Raw genomic sequence first — 23037 nt, 5'->3', positions numbered from 1 at the left:
TATTCCTGACAGACCTTCTTCAGTTCTTGTGCGATTGGATGTTCAGCAGCAGTAGCGCGATTGTCAGTACCTGAAACTCGCGGTGGAGGGCGCTACAATTTCTTGGGAGTTCATACCTGTGTGTAGAAGAGATGATGAGACGAACATAACTCTTGACAGCAAAGCTTTTCCAGTCCTATCTGAGCACCAGCAGTATCACGTTAGTATTTTCCAAATCAAAGTTGCCGACTCGCTCTAAGGTTCGATTGACAGCTAGTTAAAAGAGCACCCTCTGACCCCATTGGCCAAGACTTCTCATTCTCGCTGTCTAAAGGACTCCATCTCGCACAAGGGGACACTTTGGTTCTCAGCACACCCGCATCGACACCTGGCTTTGGTTTCTCAGAAAGATGGACATATGCCGGCTCGACACCTCTTTCGAAACGAAACCTTCAAAACCTGCTGGCCAAATGACGTATTGCTATGCCACAGCTCGGACTCCTCCACTTGACTCGCAGAGCCCAGGCCCCGCGCTCTGCAGTGCCAAGCCCCCGGGACCGTCCCGTCTGACCAACGGGTCCGGGTCGTTCCCCGCGAAAAGCTGCTATTCCGTGCGGCACAACGAGGTCCATCGCTGGAAGCGACACTGACAACCTTGCCTCTGGGTGTTTCTTCGTACGAGATGCCAAGTGTCGCGGTCCAACCAGCTTTGTCTGTTTGTGGTTGAGCGTGTATCATTACGTAAAACTGGCACCTCCGTGCGTTTCTCCTCACATCAGGTGCACTGCCTTGGAAAGCTGCATCGATGTAAGGTTCGCAACTCAGAACTCTAGATGTGTCGTGCTCCAAACCCCGTGACCTTCACCCGAGCTGTGATCCTGGTGGTTTGGGGTCGCTTAAGCGGCGCTTGTCCGGAACGACATTTCCTACATGACCTGCGACCCCCCAGATGGAGTCCTCTCTGTATAACAGTTCTTTCTTGTAACTTGTTCACTCAAACCCCGAAATCGACACAATGGTCAGCCTGACGAACTTGGTGTTGCGCCCTGCCGCAATTGCGACTGAACACGACACGGATATGGACAGCGAGTGGATGAAAACGCCTAGCGAGGACGCCTTCGACGACGGAAATGAAGTTCAGGTCGATCCATATGGAGATCTCATCCTACGAGTAGGGTCCAATCCAAGATTCTGGGACACGGAGAGCCCCTCATTCCGTGTTTGCTCCAACACATTAAAGAGAGCATCGACTTTCTGGAGACGAACGCTAGCCGAAACCGCCGCGGAGACCAACCTGGCGGACGATGATTGGTACTGGACTCCCTCGCTCTTTGCCTGCCCGTATGAGAAATCAGATGGGTTGGCAATCCTCCTCAATATTATCCACTCCAAGTTTCACTTGGTGCCGAAAAAACCATCGCTTTCAGAGATCTACAGCTCCTTGTGTCTGGTCAGCATGTATGAAATGGAACAAGTTCTGCATCCATGGATCGGGCACTGGTACGAAGTCATTGAAAGCGTGGAAGCTGCAAGAGACGGGCACAGTCTTGCGATGCTGACGTGCATTGCTTGGGGCCTTGGGGATGAGAGGCTTTACGTGAGAACGGTCACCGATCTCGCCATGACTTGCGTGGTGGATGAGAAGGGACACATCACAACTGCCGACGGGATCTGCCTAGACGAATACCTATACGATGCGCTTGGATCGCCTATAATTGCTGGTAAGAATTACAGTCTTCTCGGCAACGTTCACTCAGCTCACACACTCTTAGATCATATACGATCGTTGCGGAGCCAATTAGCATCGGATCTGCCCTCCCATATCAACCGTCTTATATCTAGACTGATAGATGGGAAGTGGATGTGTGCAGGAATATCCGACATTCCAATAACCAAGAATAAGAAGTGCGACTACGTTGTCCTAGGGAGCCTCTTCGCAGGCATGATATATGTCCGCGGGTCTAAAGCAACGGAGTTGGAGATTAGGTCAGACGAGAGCATCACAGACTTGTTGAAGTCGGTCAAGCGGGTTCTTTCATACGTTTCTTGCTACGAAAAGCATACCTCGTGCAACCCCGCCGAGCGAATATCGGAGGCCATGAGGGAGACAGTCGACGACTTAGACACTTCACTGAGCATGGGTATCATCCAGCGAATGCGAGAACAGCGACGAAAGGCCGGACTAGAAGCCACAACAACTGGAGAGACGGAGGGATAGAACATGATGAAGCGACAAGGCGAAAAGTGCACTCATTGGGTAGCGCGGACAACAAAAGTTTTCATAGCATGAATTATACTTCGTTCATCGGATGTTCTTCTGGTTCAAAGTGAGAGTGGAGTTATGTTTGACTGAACGATCCCATGCCCTCATGTTCGCCCTCGCTGCCTATGTGTAGTATCTTCATTTGCCCCCTAGCCAAGTCAGACTCAACCTTGAGGCAGTGGCAGATCTCAACCTAAGTCGACTAAAGTAAGTTGACACCGAGGAGTCGCTCAGAGCCAAGTTGAAGTTGCCGAGGACTCAACTGCACCCAATCAGCGCTATTCTCGCTTACCGCGCTGTCACGCTGTCACGATATCCACAATCCCCGCCACTTGAGCTGCTTGTCGTCGCTTCGACTTCAACGCCAGGCCGTGTGTTCTAGTTGGTTAAGATTCCTGCTTCACATCGAAGATTAGATCGCAGGAGGTCGCAGGTTCGAGCCCTGCCACGGTCAACCAACATTTTAATGTTTTGCCTAGCTGTGTCTATGTTAGCGCTTGGCTCTTGTAGAGGAGTAGCAGCAATCCAGATGCGAGCTTGAGACTTTTTGCAGAGTTGTGCTAGACCTGTGATTGGAAAGTCACAGTGTGTCTCGACTTGAGAACAAATACGGATAATTCAGTGAGTTCGACGGGCCTGTTTTGTTTTCTCCGGGACGGCAATCTCGGCCGCCGGCCGGGACGGCACTTTAGCGCTGCCCACCCGGCGCCCCTTCGCTAAGCCCCTTTTATTTCTCCATGGGATGCCCACCGCCGCGCCAGCTTTCTGGGCGGCAAAAACTCCACCAGTAGGCGTCTTTAAGCCGAGACTTGTTTCCGGATGTGCCGGCATCGAGCGGCAGCAGCTTGATTGTTTCTCGGCAAGACACATCTTCCAATTCTGAAAACGAGACCCTATTGAGAAGAGTCGGCTGGCGGCTATTTCGGCCTTAGTCACTTGATAAAGCGGCATTTCATGTACGATCGCATTCCCCCCAGAACGGATCTTGGAGGACCGTAAATACTCGGCGGGGGATGCGAACCCCGGTAATCTGGGGAGGACGCCGGCGGGCTGGCTAGGCTCCTCTTGGCACGGCATTCATCGCGAGTACCGGCATCGAATTCGGTGTCTTTCTGCAAGGGAGACGCGAGGGGCAAATGACTTAGACAGGGAGAAGAGCATTTTCGGAAAGGATATCCGGTGAGGTGAGCCAGGCTGGCTCAGAGCCGAGTCGTAGGGAATTGGTTCTGATCACGCGTATTCCGAGATGCTTCGAGTCGAATCGTCGAGGACTTCTCGATCTGTTCCCAAAGACCAAGAAACACACCCATTCTTACGTTGGTCTTTTAACAATTGATCATCATGACGTTGTCCAACTCCTAGTTCCCAGGCAGACGTCTTTCAGTAGTCTTGTCTTAATACTATGGAAAAGCAAAGCCTTTGCCACAGACGGCTTGACATAAAGTAGCAGTGCGTGTGACAATGGTCTATCCAGCACACGGGGTTAGCCTCATATATATTTATACGGTGGGGAATCCGGCGGACGTGGCAGGGAACAACACGGCAACACCGGCTCAAAAGAGGGAGCTATTCAATCTTCGGAAAAGCCCCTGGCGTTGATCGCGGTAGACCGTTGAACCGGTTACTGAGCCACGGAATGGCCCGAAGTAAAGAACCGGATAGCCAGACCGAGACCGATATTCCGCCATGATCATTCGGATTTCCATTTCGGCTTTCCAATATAATGATTGGGGCGTTATTGATGCCGTCCAAAATCGGTTGAACACGAGTCAAAGCTCAATTTCGACCTTCGTAAACCTTCTACTTTTGGCACATCGAAGCTGGGTTGGCATGTCTTTGAGTTCCCCCTAAAGATTTTCCTGGGAATCAATTTGACAACAAAGTAACGAGCAAATTAACCAACCCACTTACCCCATTGGTGGAGTCATCCAGAGCCCAGAGCGATGGCACGTTGTGCGTCGATATCCCGAGTCCTTTTAAAGTGAAACCGCCCCTGAGTGTTTTCGACCCGCTAAGCCCGCAACAAGCTTTCCGACCGAAGCTTAGCTCCGGCATCCCGGTAGACTCGAGGTCCAGCCTCGAAAGATGCTCACGTTCTGCCCGGACGCTAGCGATCCTTCCGGAATTCAAGGCCGTAATTGGAGGGAGTTGTCTTCCAGAGAGACAAGTCGTGGGGACTTGACGTCGTAGGCATGTTGTAAGTATATCAACTACCGCGATCCCGCATCCAAAAACGCATCTTGGCATCCCATTGTTGGTTCCTGGTCTTACTCCTTTCAAACTACGTTCTTTTCTTGCTCCGTTCCACGTTCGCTACAGTTTTCGTCACTCATTCTCGACCTTCGACTCACGATGCAGCTCTCCTCCTACCTCGTCTCCGCCATCCTGGCTGTCACGGCCGTGGCCTCCCCCACGCCCACCATCGAGAAGCGTGCCACCACCTGGTGCGACTCTTTCGGCTCCCTCGCCACCGGCGGTTACACCGTCTACCACAACAACTGGGGTGCCGCCCAGGCCACCTCCGGCAAGCAGTGCACCACCTTCACCTCCCTGAGCGGCAGCTCCGTCTCTTGGTCTACCTCATGGACCTGGGCCGGTGGCCAGGGACAGGTCAAGTCCTACTCCAACGTTGCCCTTGAGAAGATCAACAAGCCTCTGTCTTCCATCAAGTCCATCCCCTCCAAGTGGAGCTGGAGGTATGCCACCCCGTTCCCGATACCATCTGATACATGATTCTGACCGTAACCCTCAGCTACACCGGCTCCAACCTCGTTGCCGACGTCGCTTACGACCTCTGGCTCGCCCCCTCCGTTGGTGCCAACAACAAGTACGAGATCATGATCTGGCTCGGCTCCTACGGCGGCGCTGGCCCCATCTCCAGCACGGGTAGCAAGATCGCCTCCCCCAAGGTTGCGGGCACCACCTGGAGCCTCTTCAAGGGCCCCAACGGCGACACCACCGTCTTCTCCTTCGTTGCCCCCAGCAACATTGCCAGCTTCAACGGCGACCTCAAGGGCTTCTTCGACTACCTCGTCTCCAGCCAGGGTGTTGCCAACACCAACGTCGTCACCTCCCTCCAGGCCGGTACTGAGCCCTTCTCCGGCACCAACGCCGTCTTCAAGACCTCCGCCATCTCCATCGCTGTCCAGTAAATGTCCAGCAAATGATCATGGAGCGCTCCAACCGTGTTGGACGTCAAGTCAACGGCTCAGCGCCGTGTGGCTCATCCTTACAAACCTTCCATACGTAAATATTGTTGCTTGACGTATATAATCAAATACCAAAACCCTAGTTGGTTTTCACATACAACTTCTTTGTTGTTCTGAATGATCTACCTGGTTGATGTGTTCCCGTATTGGTTTCCGTGGTGAGTTGACTCATAGTCCATTGGTCGACCGCTTGCTAGATCACCGAAGCCATCAGTTTCCGGAGCCGAGTTGATGATGCTTTGCTCAGCTGAGCGCCGTATCACCGTATCTCTATATATACTGGCATGTAGTTTCCAAGATTTACATGCGGTTATCGACATAGGTTATGGCTGAAGGTGAGTTGAGACCGTGGCGTTAGAAATTCGATACCATTTCATGTTCACAATATCAGACAGCACAACATCTAATAGTGTGCATGATGAGGTTCATTGAAAGTTTCTACATGAAAATGAACGACTAGTGTATAGTCTCGCCTATTTACTGAGCCTTCTGAGCCGGAACGTTGATGGTGCCGAAGTTCCAGGTCTTGCCGCCATCGGTGGTCGACATGGCTCCGCCGGTCGCGCCATGGTCCCAGTTACCGCTGTGCTTGAAGCTCTGGTCTGCCTTGCTGAGCACAACAGAGACATCCTTCCAGCCTATCGTTGTGTTAGTCATCTCTCTGGTGTTTTCTCCATTGGGTAAAGGGGACATACTGTGGGCAGGGTGCTGGGCGCAGCCGCCGGAAGCGCACTCGATGGAGATGTAGAAGATGTTTCCGTGCTGTCCCTTGCCTGCAAACATATTTGTCAGTCCATTGGTCCATCGCTGATCACTTGAGATTATCTCGAGACGTACTGGTAGACACCGTTGAGAGAAGCTTGCCATCCACGTAGACATTCTGGTCCCAAAGCTGGGTAGACGGGTTCAACTTGTCTGTGAAATTTATTAGTAAAATTACACAAAGACAAACGTAGGCATGCTTACAGTGAGTCTTGATCTCAGATCCGGGAGAGGCCGTCACAGCGTCGCCGACGGTTGGGTTGGAGCCTGGAATGAAAGAAACGAGTCAGCGCTGGTCGATGAAGGAGGCTACTAAGCCAATAATCTGGAAACACGCACCGACCAAAGTGTATGCAAAGTTGCACCAGTTCTTTCCACTATCACCGCAGTACGAGCTACGTAAAACTTGTCAGCGTCACGTCTCAAATATTGAGCAATTAAATGTTACATACCCGCTGGGTGAGTTGGAGGTCACGCCCTGGAGGAAGGACGCCTCGTTCTCCATCATGATGGCACTCCAGATGGCCACATCGCCCGAGATAGAGGAAGGAAGCTTGGGGAGAACAAGCGTAGCGCTGGCTTCCTGGATGTAAGCATCGCCATTGGTGAAAAGAGTGACAATGTCGGAGTTTGCCTGGACTTGGCTGATGAGCGCCGCAAGGGCACCGCCGATGGCTGCGCGTACTCCCTTCATGGTGTCGGACTTGGTTGAATATTTACAAAAAAACGAATGAAACGAACGTGATGGGACAATGCTGTTGTGATACACGAAGAATGACCAGAGGCAGGCTAGGTGAATAACCTTATATGAACACAATCATAAACCGTGATCTTACAAAAGGACCTCAAGCGAGCTTGTGATTGTTCCATTGGATGAAAACCGTATATCCCAAACGGCACTTTGAGAGTTGAACCTCGCTATCCCTTCGGCAGGAGCCCCAGGCTCCGCAACAAATTGCTTTTGATCGTATTAGTTGCATGGTAAAGTCTCCGTCGTGCGATGGTGCCAGGATGGGCTACTCCGGAACAGCGAGAGTAATATATGACTTCGATTCAATTGGTGGACAAGCGTCTTAGCGCTGTTCTCAGGGGCATTGAAGCGCAGAAGATCCGGAGTATTATCCGCTTTTCTGCGCACAGGCACTGCCTCTTTTACGTACTGTCACTTGCTTCCCGCGACATAAAAGGGAAACTTCTCCCGGGCGAGATTCACTGACTGTCGCCTAATACATTTTTCGCCAGTTATTGCAAATTAAAGAGAGCTTCGAAAGGGGTTGCTACGTTGCAAAGAGGGGTGGGAATTGTACTTGTGACCATGCGTATTGAGTACGACGGTATGACCGAGATCTAGATCGTGATCCTGGAAGCTTGAAGTATGAGTTGCTGATTGCTACCTCGTCCAGATTGTTTCCATAGTCAGACATAGACTGAGGACAGTACTGTTCCCTACAACCAAGCCTCAAGAGGGGCACACAACAGAGGGTTTCTCCGATGTACACCACGCCATGCCATGACCCAGTGCCGACCTTCATGCTTCAGCCTCTCAGTTACCGGGCTCCGGACTGTGCTCTGGCGCGTCCAAAGGTTTCTGAGCGTACCAGAAGTAGAAGTTGAAGTAACGATGCTTACTCAAGTCGTCCATCTCCTTTCTGGCCGTGGCTGTCCACACGGCCGCCTCCACTGGGGTCAGACCATGCGCAATGAGTGGCTTTTCAAAGGCCTGCAACGCGCCGAGGACAGCTCCCTGCATATACTTCCCAATTAGCCGCAAAGTCTTATCCTTTGCCCATATACCAATCGGCACTTTCTTGATTTCGCAGTGGATGTTCTTGAAGCCTGCAGCTTCAATGTGAGGTCTTAGATCCCGGGCCTTGTGCATGTTCATCCCGAAAAGGTTGAAGGCGTCTATCAGGAGGTCGTGAAATGCTTTGTACTTGTCATCCTCGGCCATGCTTCCATCGTCGCACTGCACTTGGAAATGGAGTTCCTGGAACTCTACCCAGCCGCCGGGCTTCAAATTCCTATGCGTCAAGTTAGTATGAAAACTGTAGACAAAAAGCCATAACTCGGATTGTCTAACTCATAAGCATCGTTTAGGATTTTGTCGGTCTTCTTCAAGACCGTGGCCATGGTTCGCAAGTGGATCAGGTCGAAGTCGCCTCCGTTCAGCCACTCGTCTTCGGCATCGTCGACAAGGAACTTCAGGTTAGGAGGGACCCAGGATGGCTGCATTGGAGATAAATCAAAGGCCAAGACATCTGCTCCTGGAAACTGATCCGCGACTGCGACACCAGGTGGCGAAATGTCAGAACGTCTATTTCGACATCCGTAACGGAAAATCCAAGTATCGACTAACCTTCAATCGCCCAAATTCCTGGCAAAAACGTCGTCAGTAACCGTTCCAACCAAAAACAGGTGAGACACATGATTTACCGGTACCAGTCCCGATATCAATGATCTTTCTGGGATCATCTCCAATGGGAGAGTAGAAGAGTTTGCCATCCTAGTCGCGCATTAACTTCAAATGAAGTATTCGGATTACCGTTTTCGGGAACATACAGTCAGCTCCATCATCAACGCATGCTTCATGTCTTCTCTGCTCTTTTCTCCCTCGTCGTTAGGCATTGGGTACCGCCCATGGCGGTAGCTATGGTAGCGACGTCCGTTCTCATATTCATGAGCGTACACGCTGGAGCTCAACGAAGCGGAATCAGAGGACCTGGCGTCCCATTCGACAGGATCAAACTCGCTCGGGTCCGCCGGTTCATCGGCAGCCTCAATGGCGTCGGCAGGGATTTGAGCAGCGGGCGCGGGCGCGGGCGCGGGTGCGGGTGCTTCGGTTTCGTTGCTAGGGGCCGCCGGCTCATCAGCCGCCTCAATGGGGCTGGCGGGGACCGGAGCAACGGGCACTGGTGTTTCGGTTTCGTTGTTGGACATGTTTCCGATGCAACACTGAAGTTGGAAAGAAATGTTTGTTGCACGGGCGCAGCAGGAGATTTGTGGATGGGAGTTGAGAAAAAGAGGACATGGAGGCGAGGAGGAAAGAGGGGCAACTCGACTCCCTGCAATAGTGACCAGATAGTGACATGATAGGCTTCGCTGGATGCGATAGGATCCATACATATGTGAGGAAATCGCTGCGACCGCAGCAATTGCCAATGCATTATCTCCAACAAGTTCGTTGATTCAATTGGTTACTGCTCGGTCTGTTGGTTGACGGAAAATCAGAGATTGGCTTAGAGCCTGGGCAAATACCGGGGTTTGATCCGCTCTTGGATGTCAGCCGATAAGTGTTTGGTTTTCGGACGTTCCAAAGTATTTACCGGGTAAAAAAGAGCCAGTCAATCAACCAGACGTCCACGCTACCAAGATCCCTTGCAGCAGAACTGCATGTTGCCCCAGCTTAGTGGCGAGCAACCTGCCTCAATTGCACTGGCGGCTCGGCTGCAAACATGGCTTCGGAGAACCAACCCGGGACCTCGGAAAAAGGTGTGACGATCGCTTGTCGGGAGAATCAAAAAAGGCTCATATCATGCAACACCTTGGGAATCAGCAGGAACTGAACTTGCGGTCATAATTGAGTGTAGAAAACTGGGGGATTATTGTTGCTGTACTTCCGACACAAAAGCCCCGAGCCGTTGATCGAAGGTCAGGACTTTTGGCTAGGGCCGGCGAGAGGACTACGCAAGAATAAGGAACACGGCAGACATCGTGTGTTGCAAGTTTGATTCCTCATTATGACTCAATACGAATGAACCATTCTTTCTCTCCCTCTTTGGCCTTCACTGCAGCCCGACGTACCAAGTTATCTCCAACAGCTAACCTCAACTTCTCAGCCGTGCTGGGGGCATTGAGCACCAGCGGTTCCCTCACGTGGTTCATTTCACGGGCCGCCTTGACAGCTTCTCTCAGAGCAAAGAAGACCGAGCAGCCAAGGAATAGAGGAGGTTCTCCTGTTCCTTTGCTGCTCTGGATGGAACGAAGCTTGCTCCAGCTGATCGGGTTGCCCTCGGAATCATGCTGCAACGTCGACACGTTGAACTCCTGAGGGATGTCTGAGAATCCTGGCAATGATGTTAAACGCTAGTCTCACGATCTCATCAAAGTCGAAACTCACCTGGGATCTTGTACGTTCCCGGGCCTTTGGTGAAGAGTTCGCCCGACTTTGTCCACAAGGACTCCTCCATTGTGAAGAGGCCCTGCCCTTGTACGAAAGCCCCTTCAATTTGGCCATAGTCGATGGCTGGGTTGATGGATCTTCCAATGTCCATCATGATATCGGTTCTCAGAACCGTCGAGTCTCCCGTCAACGTGTCGAGTTCGACTTCGCTGATTGCACTATTTCGACGTCAGCAAGAGAGCATGTCTGAGGACGCTGAAGCTTTACTTACACTCCCTGAGTCCAATAATAGTACCTGTGCGACGGATGTCAGTGAAAGCTTCCCTCAAACTGAGGTGACTTGGAACCATTTGACTTACATGGGCAGCGGATCCTTCCAATTGCCCCATTCATAACCAATCCTGGGCATCTTCCAAAAGCCATTTGCCGCCAGATTGACTCTGTCTTGGTAGGCTGCGTGTGCGATCTGTGACATAGGGGCATCAGCACCGTATTTCTCTCGGTACGGCGCGAGTCGCTCCCGAAGTTGATCGCAGGCATTCTTGACTGCTTGCCCGTTTAGGTCACTTCCAGAGGATGCTGCAGTTGGCGACGCATTGGCAACCTGGTCAGTCTGAGAGTCCTTGTTGAAAACCTCGTCCACACTGACTCCCAACTCCTCGGCCGCAACTTGGGCCATCTTTGTGTACAAGCCTTGGCCCATTTCGGTGCCACCGTGATGCAGCAGGACTGACCCGTCCTCGTAAATCTTGACGTAAGCTCCGGCTTGGTTCAAATGAACGGCAGTTGCGAAGCTGAGCCCGAACTTGGTGGGAATCTTGGCGATGCCTCGCTTCTTCCAACGGTTCTTGGTGTTGAACTCTCGAATGGCAGCCTTCCGTTTTTCGTACTCAGAAGTCGCCGTGAGTTGCTCGAGCATGGTTGGAACATGAAAGTCATCGGTGATCTCTTGCAGGAAAGGCGTCCTTTGGCCGACTTCGTAGAGGTTCCGGCGGCGAAGCTCATCGACGTCGATGTGAAGAGCTTCGGAGATCTTGTACATCACGCTCTCGCACATGTACATCCCTTGAGGACCGCCGAATCCACGGAAAGCAGTGTTGCTGACGGTGTTGGTCTTGCACACCCACCCCCGAATCCATGCATGTGGGATGTAGTAGCAGTTGTCGACGTGTGTACAAGCACGATCCCTGTGAGTTATATGTCAGCGTCGTAAGGAGTTTGGTCATCGGTCTGGGAGCTCTTACATGACGGCGCCACTCATGTCGAGTGAAGCTCCTCCATTGTTGTACAAGTCCATGTCAAGAACTTGGATCTTGCCGTGTGAATCAACGCCCGCTTTCCAACGAGCCTGGAACGGATGCCGCTGGCCAGTTATAGCCATATCCTCGTCACGGTTGAGCATCATGCGCACGGGTCGATTTGCCTTGCGCGCTGCAAGAGCAATATACATGGCGATAGGCGTGCTCCTACTCTCCTTGCCTCCATAGGCTCCTCCCATACGACGAACCCTCATGTTGACACGACTCATCGGAAGTCCCAGGACTTGCGCAACGAAGACTTGGTTTTCCATGAGGTTCTGCGTGGAACAGTAAACCTCCATGGACCCATCTTCGATATGAGGAATTGCGAGTGCTGCGTTGGTCTCCAGATAGAAGTGCTCTTGGCCGCCCATCTTCGTGGTGCCTTCGATGATGTGATCGCATTTGCTCCACGCCTCCTCAAGTGATCCGTCAACTGCATCACCCTTCCTGAGCTGCTTGCCGTGCTTGAAGAAGCTGTTAGCCTTGATGGCTTCGTCGATTGTGAAAATTGCTGGTAGGTCGTTGTAAGTGACTTCCACTCGATCGGCAGCTGCTCGAGCTTGAAGGGCGGTCTCGGCGTAGATGCAGGCAATGACTTGGCCGTAGTAGGTGACGGTGCCGTCTGCGAAAAGCTGCTCATCATGCACAACCGCGCCCCAGATGTTGGTTCCTTTTGCCGGGCTATTCTTGTCTATGTAGCCCACGACTCCAGCCATCTCTAACGCGGCCGTGTAGTCAACGCTGACGAGCTCGGCGTGTGCTCTCTTTGCAAGCACCAACGCGGCGAACAACTCGTTGTGCTGTTTCGGCATGTCGTCCAGATACTCAGCTTCGCCAGTGCAGTGTTTCAATGCTGACAAGTGGGGAATAGGTCTGCCAACTGTTTGAGTCCCCCTGTTCTTCATGGAAGCAGTGAAGTTGTCACGGCCTCCCGAAGATATTCCTCGGTGGATCTCTTGGATCAGGTCCGCGTTGACCTTGGCAAGACCTAATTCGTGGATCACCTCATGCCAATATCTGAAGAACATGGAGATAGTCAAAACTGAATGTCTTGATTAGCAACATTGAAAGCAAGAGACCCAAGCCGAAAATGAACTGTACCTCTCCGATATTGGGCCATGCCACCAGGAACACCGTAGCCCAGGTTGAACTGCTCGAGGAGAGCATCCGTTGCAGCTTCCAGTGTAGCGACCTCGGCCCATCGCTTTCCAAGGATTGCATGCTGTGCCTTGTCGGCCATGACGGTGGTCGGGGCCATGCCACCAAAGGCGAACGCGGCATCCTCAACAAGACCATCTTCATCAAGTCGAACCCTTAGACCAGCTGTAACAATGGCGATATCATCATCCTTCCTCTTGGCTTGTTTGTAAGCTTTTGTGACTTCGCGTGCACCTTCTGGAGGCAGAGGCACAATGATCTGAGTGATGACGCCATCTTCAGGGAGAGCAGTAGTCCGGTAGCGAATGAACCAGGACGAGAGCGGGATTTCGAAAGATCCTTTGGAGTGAGACGTGACGGAGACTTTGGCTCCAGCAGCCAGCAGCACTGGAGCAGAGTCTGAGATGGGACTTGCGGTGGCTAAGCTTCCGGCAAGACTGGCGACGTTGCGAATTTGACGTCCTGCGAAGTAGCGAAGCTGCTTCCGGAGTGCCTCAAGAGCAAATGCTTTCGCGCCAAGTTTCTGGTACAGAGTGGTGCAGAGCTCCTCGACTTTGGTCAATGTCAGGTTACCTGGAATGCAAACCTCCTGCAGAGAACTCAGCTCCGCCTGGGTCTGGAGGCCAGGGTCCCTGTATGTGTTGAGCTCGGCGATGTCTGCCGCAAATACGGAAACCTGGTACGCTAGCTTCTTGAAGCGAACCTCAATCTGTGTTTCACTTGCACCCCCTACAATCTTCGCCGATGGGTGGGCTGCCTTGATCTGTATAAGTTGGTCGAGGGTTGTCGGTCTGAACCAAAGCCTTCGGTCGTCGCCGTAGCAAATTGGTTGGGGTTCGTATCTCCAAAGCGAAGGCGGGAAAATTGGTTCTGTTGTTGGGTCGTACGGCACCAGTATCTGTTTGGTGACCATCTCGTCTGGCGAGTTGGATTTTATGGGGGTATCTTTGGGTCTTGGAGCTGAGATTGGTGTCTCCATGGTCTTAGGTGACGGCTCCTCAGTCGTATCGGAACTGCAGCCACCTTGTTTCGGCCCATCCCGACAACAGCCGCCCGGACGACCACAGGATCCCGAGCTGCTAATATTCGAGACGATGTTATCTTCGTCGTCATCAGAAGTAGGAGGACTTGGTTCTGGGTTCGCAACAACTTCGTTGATGTCCGCAGTGTTTGGGGTGTCTCGACAACACCCTCCCGGCCGACCACATGAAACAGGTTTGCTTGCAGAGCGCAAAACGCTATCGTCGTCGTCTTCAGATAGAGGCGGGCTGATCACGGATTCTTCTTTGGGTTCTCCGCTGTTGGCGAGAAGGCCTTTGAGGTCTTCGGTGACAAACGTTCGCGCTGCCTCAAAGATGGGTTTGTACCCAGTCTTGTGATTGATTAGTCACAGTTCTCGACACCCGATAAACTCACTTCAGAAAGAGAACGGAAAACTTACACATCTGCAAAGATTGCCATCAAGATGACCCTGGAGCTCGACGTCGGAGTGGCTTAGATAGAACTTTCCGTCTCGGTAAGAGTTTCTGATGAGAGCGTACAAGCTCATGACAATTCCGGGGGTGCAAAAACCGCATTGCGTACCACTACGGTCGTTAGAATGTCCTGCTATGTCTAGTTTTCTTCATGGATCTCATAATGCGTCTTGTAGGGATATGTGACCCAGATTTGGAGGTAAAATGACATACTGCATCTTTGCGATTCTCTCTTGGAGGGGGTGTGGGTGGTTGACATTACCGAGCCCCTCAATAGTAATAAGGCTTTTGCCATCAACCCCGATCAACGGATAGAGACAGGCGTTGACGGCAATGTGCTTGATCCGCCGGTCTGGTTCAGCAACTTGAAGAACGACGGTGCAGGCACCGCAGCCTCCTTCGCCGCATCCTAGTTTTGTGCCCTTGAGATTATCCTGGGCTCGGATCCAGTCGAGGAGAGCCCAGTCCGGGTTGGGGTTCTTGACAGTCACGGGTCGCCCATTGACGAAGAACTTCAACGTCGAAGTCTGGTAGGTAGACTTGATCAAGGAGGAAAGGGTCTCGACGGTTTTCTCTGGTGAAACATCGTTGCCATCATCTGACAGCGGCGGCGAAGGCAGGGGCTCCAGAGCTGCCATCATGAATGGTGTAATCGCGAGGAATGTCGTTCAGAAGCAGAAAGCATCGCATGTGTGATATTTAGACCGGGGTACGCGAGAAACAGTTATCTATCTAATCTTGAAGGCTAGCCAGCGCGGAGAATTGAATCCGAGCCGGTGAACGTGGCGCGCCACACGTAGATGCATGCCCGCAGCTGCTACCCAAATTGTTTCCCTCCGTGAACCAAATCCATACGCCAGCCCACTTTTGCTACTTTGAAGGGTTGTCCCATGAGCCTGAAGTTGCAGTTTTCGGAATGTTCCAGGTCATTAGTAAACACAAACCCCTTGATATATCGGAGTTCGGGGGTGGGGTGTAGATGCCAGGGTCCTCGAACTACCAGTCATCCCCCCACTCCTGCTAATCGTCATGTCAAGGTATGTGGCAACCAGTTACCTCACAATAAGTATTGCTAACAAGAAGACAAGCGCATAGGTTAACCCCGCGTTTTGGACAACGAGGGTTCTTGTTGGCCAACTTCAAGCAGGCTCTCGGCGTTGTGCTAAGGGCAAGGGTCTGGAGGCTTAAAGATTGGCCCCGGCCGAATTCTGGAACCCAGCAATGAAGAAAGAATAATGAAATTAAATCTTTAATATTTGCTAAGAGACAACACTGGGTGAGAACGACGGCTTTTCACACAAAACGCCCAGACATGGAAGACCACGCGGATTACAACAGCCGAATCGAGGCGATGAGAAAGGATGAGTTCCCAATGTTGAAAGGTGAGTTGCTTCAAGAAAAATTTGTTTCCCCTGACTTACTGAAAACTCTCAGAGAATGTGTACCTCGACCATGCCGGAATCACATTGCCTGCAAAATCTCTGATGACCACATTTGCCGAGGAAATATCGACCTTATTAATCGGAAACCCACATTCGACATCGACATCTTCCCAATTATCAACGTCCAGAATCGAAAATGCTCGCATGCGCGTGCTCGAAATGTTCAATGCGGATCCGGCCGAGTTCGATGTTGTGTTTGTCGCCAATGCAACAGCTGGAATTAAACTTGTGGCAGAGGCTTTCAGAGATTTACCAGATGGTTTCGACTACGTATATCATCAAGCAAGTCATACAAGTCTGGTTGGTGTAAGACAAGAGGCTCGAACCAGTGTTTGTCTAGACGATGCGGCCACGGTAGACTGGCTAGACAGTCTCAACAGCAGCGGTAGGGTAGATGCAAGAAGGCCCGCGTTGTTTGCGTACCCAGCTCAGTCGAACTTGGATGGTCACCGTCTTCCATTGAAGTGGTGTCGCCTTCCGAGACTTGCAAGCAACTGGAAGCAGCAGGGTCGGGTTTTCACTCTATTGGACGCCGCTGCTTATGTCTCAACATCACCCCTGGATCTCTCGGTACCGAAACACGCCCCGGACTTCACGGTTCTCAGCTTTTACAAGATTTTTGGTTTTCCTGACCTAGGGGCTCTCATTGTCAAACGTCAGAGTGCAGATGTCCTGCTACAACGAAAGTATTTCGGTGGCGGGACTGTTGATTCGGTCGTTTGTGGGCCCGACGAATGGCATGCTCGTAAGAGCCACAGTGCTCACGAAGCACTCGAGGATGGGACCCTTCCTATTCACAGTATCATGGCGTTAGAGATCGCTATGAGCACACACTTACGACTTTTCGGCAACATGGAAAACGTATCGAGGCATACCTCTTATCTGAGTCACAGCTTGAGACAACGACTGAAAGCCTTGCGACATGGCAACGGGGCCCCAGTGTGTGTGGTCTACTTCGAAGACTCAACACAACCAGATGGTCTAGGTCCAGGGCCTGTGGTCGCATTTAACATGAAGACACAGGAAGGCTCTTGGATCACGTTGAGCGAGTTTCAAAAGCTCGCAAGTCTTCAGGGCTTCCATCTTCGGACTGGTGGTGTTTGCAATCCGGGCGGGATATCGGCGGCATTGGACCTCGAATCCTGGGAAGTCAAGAGGAACTACGCGCAAGGTTTCCGGTGCGGAGACAACAACGATGTCATAAACGACAAGCCCACAGGAGTCATCAGGGTCAGTCTTGGTGCGATGAGCATCATGGCGGATGTTGATAAGTTCGTCGGCTTTATCCAAGAGTACTACTTGACAAAGACGCCTACGGCATTGAGCCAATTAGGCATCTCATGCAAACAGAGCACACCGAATGGCTTTATCAAGGATATCATCGTCTACCCGATCAAGAGCTGCCAGGGTTTTCATGTCCCACAATATACTCCATGGCAAGTCCGGCCAGAGGGACTGATGTGGGACAGAGAGTGGTGTCTAGTTCATTGCGGTACGGGTCGAGCGTTAAGTCAGAAACGATATCCTCAGATGGCCTTACTTCAACCCACTATTGACCTTGAAAAGGGAACCCTCGAAGTTTTCTTCAACGGCTACGCTCCGATTGGCCAATACGATTCGATATCAGTTCCTCTGGCAGATGATCCCAAAACGAGCGACATTTCGCTCCAGTGGACAGTCTCGAAGGTCTGCGCCGAAGACGTCTTCGTACAAAGATACACGTCACACCACGTGAACAACTTCTTTTCAAACGCGCTGGGAGTGCCGTGTGTCTTGGCTCGCCATTCGCCGAGCACCACGAAAATCAAAAGCAAAAGGAGATTCGGAAAGTCTATCCAGTGTCCATTTCAAAAAGCTCAGGTGCGCGATGATTACTCAATGCCAGGCGGTTTCCCGGTGTCGGCTTGCGCAGGATCCTGGGGTCCCGGTATCATGAACGACTACAAGCTTCTACTCTCTAACGAAAGCCCAATACTCGCCATCACAACATCTAGCCTTCAGGCGTTGAATGATGACATTGAAGCAAAAGGTGGCCATCCGGTCCATGCAGACGTCTTCCGTGCCAACATTGTCATCGACTCGAACCGATATTCAACACCTTATTCAGAAGACGGATGGTCAGAAATCCAGATGGGTGGAAGCAAATTTACTGTCCTTGGACCTTGTCAGCGGTGTCATATGGTTTGCATTGATCCAAAGACAGGAGTCAAAGGAGCCGAACCATTCATTACGTTGTCGAAGACGAGACGATTTGAAGGAAAGGTGTGGTTTGGCATACATCTCACCATGGAAGGGAATGCAGACAACGGATGTCTCTCAGGACCAGTCCGTCTACTCAGAACGGGGGATAACATTCTTGGCCAAACGGCGTAGTCCAATGCTAACTTGCGCGATGCTTAACGTTGACGCTTATTAGTCAAAGTCGCAATGAGTCCCATCCAAAGCCATGCCTAGGCACCAATGAAGGCCATGCGAATTCAAGCAACAGACCATGATATCATGTTGTGTAATCGCGAATCTCTTGGTATCGTAGATAAACTTTGATGGGTGGGTTGAAGATGAAGAGTGGGGTGTCAAAAGTGGGAGGAAGCATCTCCTGCACAGGCCAAGATCCTTCATATCGCCGAAGTAAGCATAACCAAGCCCCGGTAACACGCTATTGAACGCCGGAACGCGGGGAAGGCTATGCTTTCGCGGCGTTGCACTATCTTCCCGTGGTTATCTTGGTGGATGGAATGGCTACATATCGCCTCGTTCGCCTCCACTTTCTAATAGAAACCGTGGGCGAGACTTGATGTTGGTCTTATCACAATAGAATACAACCTGAATGCGGGGTGCATGAGCGGCTGAGTAGAACCACACTCGAGAAGCTCAATCATGTCTCATGCTGGTCTCAAATAGGTCTCATGCATGCACATGTACGATACTGCAGTTCTTTAATCTTTAGTCTGTGTCTCTTCTCAATGTTGAAGAGACTGATTGAAATGAAGCGGCACTAGATGTAACCTCCTCTTGTATATTTTTCCAACATACTGCCTCACTTGCAACGTCAATTGTGTTCGATCGTCTCATATCGCCTTCTCCTTGCGGTGGCAACGATCAGCAAGTGTTGAATCAGCAAGCCGTCAGCAGAGAAGTAGAACCCATCGTGCAACGCTAACCATATCATCTTGAGAGTAGTATGACTTACGAAGGCATAAGCTCTCAGTGTTGATTTCAAAACGCTGTGGACCCACGTGTACCTCAGTGTTCACGGTGGCAACACAATTCTTCGACTGTGCGTGCAGCTCTGGTATCCAGCAAAAGGGATTCGCAACTCGCCAAGACGACATATCTTTCGTAAATCTGTTGGCGAGAGCAGCATGTCCTCACCCCACTCCTGTTGATGGTCATGCTGGAATCAGATTGATTTCGAGAATGGAGGCTCTACAACCCCCTCCCCCACCTTTGGTCGGGACTTCGGCGATAGCTTCACTTCCCGGAATGTTTGACCCGATACCATGTGCGAAGCAAGTGACAGGTCATTGCGAAGTACACATAGGGTTCAGTGTCAACTTGATGTAAGTCGCAACGCCGGAATATGCCTTGGCGAATCAAGAGGAATCAAATACCAATCCACAGCACTGCTGAAAAATAAATCATCATGAATGTGTGAACGAAGCCATTCTGCAGCTGGTGCCGGAGGGTTGCGATAGAATTCAAGCGACTCCAGAATCATCTCTTCATCATTATGGGAGAGCCCATAATCAAGCGTCGGCGGTAGACTCCTCAGAGCCCCCATTCTCCTCCTTGTAGACATCATACTTGTACGTAGATCCAGGATGATCACTCCTCAAGCCCTTTTGGCCTAGGCCGTAGACCTTCTCTCTCGCTGTCAGCTGCACGTCCTCAGCGGGTGCCTCTGGGTAGAGGCCGCGTCGACGCAGCTCGGGGATCAAAAGATCGACCACGTCTTCGAAAGACCCGGGAGTTGTTACATAACCGATGTTGAAACCATCCAAGTCTCCTTCACGGATCCAATACTCCATCTCATCCGCCACCTTCTGTGGACTTCCGACAGATACCGGACCGAGACCGCCGATAGCCGCCCTCTCGGCAATGACGCGGGGCGTCCACTTCGGGACGTGCTCGCTTGTAGCCGTGAAGGCGTCCAGGATACTCCGCACTTTGTGTGCCTCGAGGGAATCAGCTGCTGTGACTTCTTGATCGACAGGAATCTTCGATAAGTCGATGCCGGTCCAGCCGCTGACGAGCACCAAGCCGCCCACCACGGAGGCATACTTCTTGAGTTCTTCGTGTTTCGCCTTGGCTTCCTCATCGGTACGTCCCACGATAGGGGTGAATGTGGCGAAGAACTTTACAGACTGGGGGTCTCGACCGAGTGCTGCGGCGCGGTCTCTGATCACCTTGACTTTGGGTCTCAGAAGCGTTGGCGAGTGGGAGGACACGAATATGCCTTCGGCATGGGTTGCCGCGAACTCGGACCCGGCGGCCGATGTGCCTGCCTGGAAGAGGAAAGGGGTCCGCTGGGGCGAAGGGTCGACGATATGACGGGTATCGAGATCAAAGAACTTTCCGTGGTGGTGAATCGTTCGGATCTTGTCAGGGTCGGCGTAGCTGTCGTTCACGGGATCTGGTGAGATCGCATCGTCTGCCCACGAGCCTTCCCAGAGTCTAGCACGTATGGTTAGTTTAGGTTCTAGACTTGCACCCTCCTAAGATGGCAATGAAATAGAGCAAACTTACTTGTACAGAACTCTGAGATACTCATCCGCTTGGGCATAACGTTCGTCGTGAGGGATCGGGCTATCCAGGCCGATGGCCTTAAACGCAGCTTTCTTCCAAGACGTGACGATGTTCCAACCGATACGACCTCTAGTAAAGTGGTCTAGAGTTGAGAAGCGCTTCGCGAGCAAGAATGGTGGCTCGAAGGAGGTTGAAGCAGTGATGGCAAATGAGAGATTCTTCGTCACTGCAGCCATGGCACTGATGGGCTATCCCGTCGTTAGCAATCCAGGGTCTTCTCTCATTAAACTCAGTGCGACACACGTACAATTGTCGGATCAGTCATTGGCCATTGAGCAGCACGTCGGATGCAGTTATCGAGGCTGCCCTCATATGTGTCATAGCCACCGTAGGTATCCGCAAGGAAGAGGGAGTTGATGCCGCCCCTCTCCAGCAACTTCGCCAGTTCGATCCAGTAGTTCAGCTCGCGTTTCGTGGCGGACTTGTCTTCGGGATTCTGTAATTGTTTTTCTTAGCGCATGGCCTTACCGAGGCGTTTCCAATACCAACAAACCTTCCATTGACCGGGGGACAGATGCCCGACGGTGGACATGTCGAACGCGTTGAGAAGAATGTGCTTCTTTCCTTCTGGTTTCGTGCCATTCTCGCCGTTGACAGAGGTGTGAATCGGTACTGAAGTCATATTGACGTCTATTTCTCAAATTTTACAGCAGTAATTCGGCGTAGGCTATTGATCAAATACCATCCAACAAGCCCATTCCCGTTCAAGTCGCGGACCTGACATCCATTTTATCGCAAGCTCAGGATTATGTCGACTCACTTGGCGCAGTGCGGGAGGCAACGACTTGGGGAAATATGATTATGTCGTCATCGCCGTTGTCGCCCGTCGCGTGGGACTGGCGTGGGATATTATCTGCAAGAGACCCCAATCGAGTTGCTCCAGACGCAGGTCGAGACGCTCGCGTGATTGAAGGGACGGATGGTGCCATCAGCAGCCCAAACACGAAAAGAGGAATTACGTTTGAGCATAGATTTCGTCGGCTATTTGGGTCACAGTCGGGAGAAAATCCGCTGACAAGTGCATGTTTTGCGCGATGTCCCGCCCGGGAGCGGCTTTGGCCCGACGCATGTCTTGGGTCCTCAGCCCATGAATTAACATCCGCAATGATGAGAGACGCTATACCCGGACGTAGTATACCGAAGTAGATAGAGATGCTACCTGCAAGACCCAATACCAAACTGGCGTGTTCTACGCTTTTGACTCCATGGGCTTTTGCTGGAGGAATGGATTTGAATGACAAATGGACAACAGTTGATCCGGGATAGCCCGTTTTGAGAAGGCTATCTAGAAGCTTCGGAGTAATATCCATCTAATATTTGACAGACCGTCTGTCATTCATGATGAGCCCGTGAAACTCGACGCAGTTGTGATCTACTTTCATCCCTCGCTCGCTCACGCTGATTATGATATTTGAATCAAATGCCTCGTCTATGTCCATCATTCACTGCATCCTGCGGCGTCTTTGCCTCTCCAACAGCTCCATCTTCACTCTGGTTGTCTGGAAAGCCTTTCGAGTTTTCAAGTTGGGGACTAAGGGCGAATGGGTTAGCAATGCATCGCTGACAGCACGTTTGGAAAAGTCTTACTCTTTTCTCCTCACATAAGCCCTCAGCAGATGCGTTGAGATGACAAGCAACACGGATGAGGCCAGAGTAAAGGCAAAACCCTTCGTGTAGCGCGGTGCCTCGACGGTAGGAAACACCAGTAACGGGGTCCACGCCGTCGACGACTGCGAGATGGCGTTGATGAGAACCAACGTAAACGATCTCTCAGCAGGCGAGGATCTCAGCTGAGTATTCACCCACCCGTGTAAGACGCTCGACATGGCGTATGATGAGTAGATTGTCGAGAAGGCGAACCACTTAGCCGCCTCAGGAACGTCCCATACGGTCAGGATGACCAACCCGATGATGTTCCAAGCGTGGGACATCGTAATCGCCCACGCCGGTCCGAGAACGAGGTCCGACGCAAAACATACAAAAAGGGTATAGAATATGCCAAGCCCGGGCGCGATGGTACCGAGTTCGTTAATCTTTGCTGGCGAATACCGCCCGAGACTTTTGATCCAGAGCAGAAAGCTGCCGGACGTTGTGTGAATGCCTCCATTCCAGAAGAAGACGTCGACGAGGATGATACCCCAGAACTGGGGTGAGAGAATGACCTTTTTCATGGCACTGAGTTTGAACTTGCCGTGAGATGTGTGACCTGCACGGTTGAGTCTCTCGACGCCGAGATCAATATTCTCCTGCTTCAAGACTAAGCGGTTCGGTTGCTCCGGCGTTCCTGGAATCACGAAGTATCCCAATATCCCGACTGGAATCGTGATCAACGCACAGATGATGTACATCCAACGCCAGCCAGCGAGACCATTGACACCCTCGAGTCGGGCTGATGCGCCTGACTGGATCAAGCCGGCGGTGAGAGTACCGAGTGACAACCCGACATAGAAGATTCCTCCACGTCGGGCAATCTCATCGCCTCGATACCAGGAGCCTACGAAACATCAGCCTTGGTTTTTGAA

General features: G+C 51.7%; 5 protein-coding genes across 5 annotated transcripts; 2 read left to right on the top strand and 3 right to left on the bottom strand.

Annotated features, from left to right (window-relative positions):
- Positions 1-994: 994 nt before the first annotated feature.
- Positions 995-2197, top strand: CkaCkLH20_06020 (nuclear pore protein-like protein; the record flags this gene model as incomplete). The annotated part of the gene is made up of 2 exons (XM_038888737.1): positions 995-1700; positions 1851-2197. 2 exons carry the CDS (start codon positions 995-997, stop codon positions 2195-2197), a joined length of 1053 nt encoding a protein of 350 aa, XP_038746073.1.
- Positions 2198-4594: 2397 nt separating this feature from the next.
- On the top strand, positions 4595-5394 carry CkaCkLH20_06019 (uncharacterized protein; the record flags this gene model as incomplete). The annotated part of the gene is made up of 2 exons (XM_038888736.1): positions 4595-4938; positions 4995-5394. 2 exons carry the CDS (start codon positions 4595-4597, stop codon positions 5392-5394), a joined length of 744 nt encoding a protein of 247 aa, XP_038746072.1.
- Positions 5395-5928: 534 nt separating this feature from the next.
- Positions 5929-6907, bottom strand: CkaCkLH20_06018 (uncharacterized protein; the record flags this gene model as incomplete). The annotated part of the gene is made up of 6 exons (XM_038888735.1): positions 5929-6089; positions 6147-6224; positions 6289-6366; positions 6418-6480; positions 6553-6608; positions 6666-6907. The coding sequence occupies 6 exons, from the start codon at positions 6905-6907 to the stop codon at positions 5929-5931; spliced, it is 678 nt and encodes a 225-aa protein (XP_038746071.1).
- Positions 6908-7756: 849 nt separating this feature from the next.
- Positions 7757-14908, bottom strand: CkaCkLH20_06017 (xanthine dehydrogenase; the record flags this gene model as incomplete). The annotated part of the gene is made up of 13 exons (XM_038888734.1): positions 7757-8234; positions 8294-8495; positions 8570-8587; positions 8647-8716; positions 8773-9165; positions 10015-10277; positions 10331-10551; positions 10605-10628; positions 10693-11520; positions 11578-12676; positions 12736-14164; positions 14234-14378; positions 14481-14908. The coding sequence occupies 13 exons, from the start codon at positions 14906-14908 to the stop codon at positions 7757-7759; spliced, it is 5598 nt and encodes a 1865-aa protein (XP_038746070.1).
- A 4547-nt stretch (positions 14909-19455) lies between these two features.
- Positions 19456-21137, bottom strand: CkaCkLH20_06016 (HK97 family phage prohead protease; the record flags this gene model as incomplete). The annotated part of the gene is made up of 4 exons (XM_038888733.1): positions 19456-20383; positions 20456-20703; positions 20763-20951; positions 21009-21137. 4 exons carry the CDS (start codon positions 21135-21137, stop codon positions 19456-19458), a joined length of 1494 nt encoding a protein of 497 aa, XP_038746069.1.
- Positions 21138-23037: the final 1900 nt, after the last annotated feature.

Source organism: Colletotrichum karsti, assembly GCF_011947395.1.
Source record: "Colletotrichum karsti strain CkLH20 chromosome Unknown Scaffold17, whole genome shotgun sequence".
NCBI classification, from domain to species: Eukaryota; Fungi; Ascomycota; class Sordariomycetes; order Glomerellales; family Glomerellaceae; genus Colletotrichum; species Colletotrichum karsti.
Note: the sequence above shows the minus strand (reverse complement) of the source record. Positions and strands in the feature narration are given on the sequence as shown.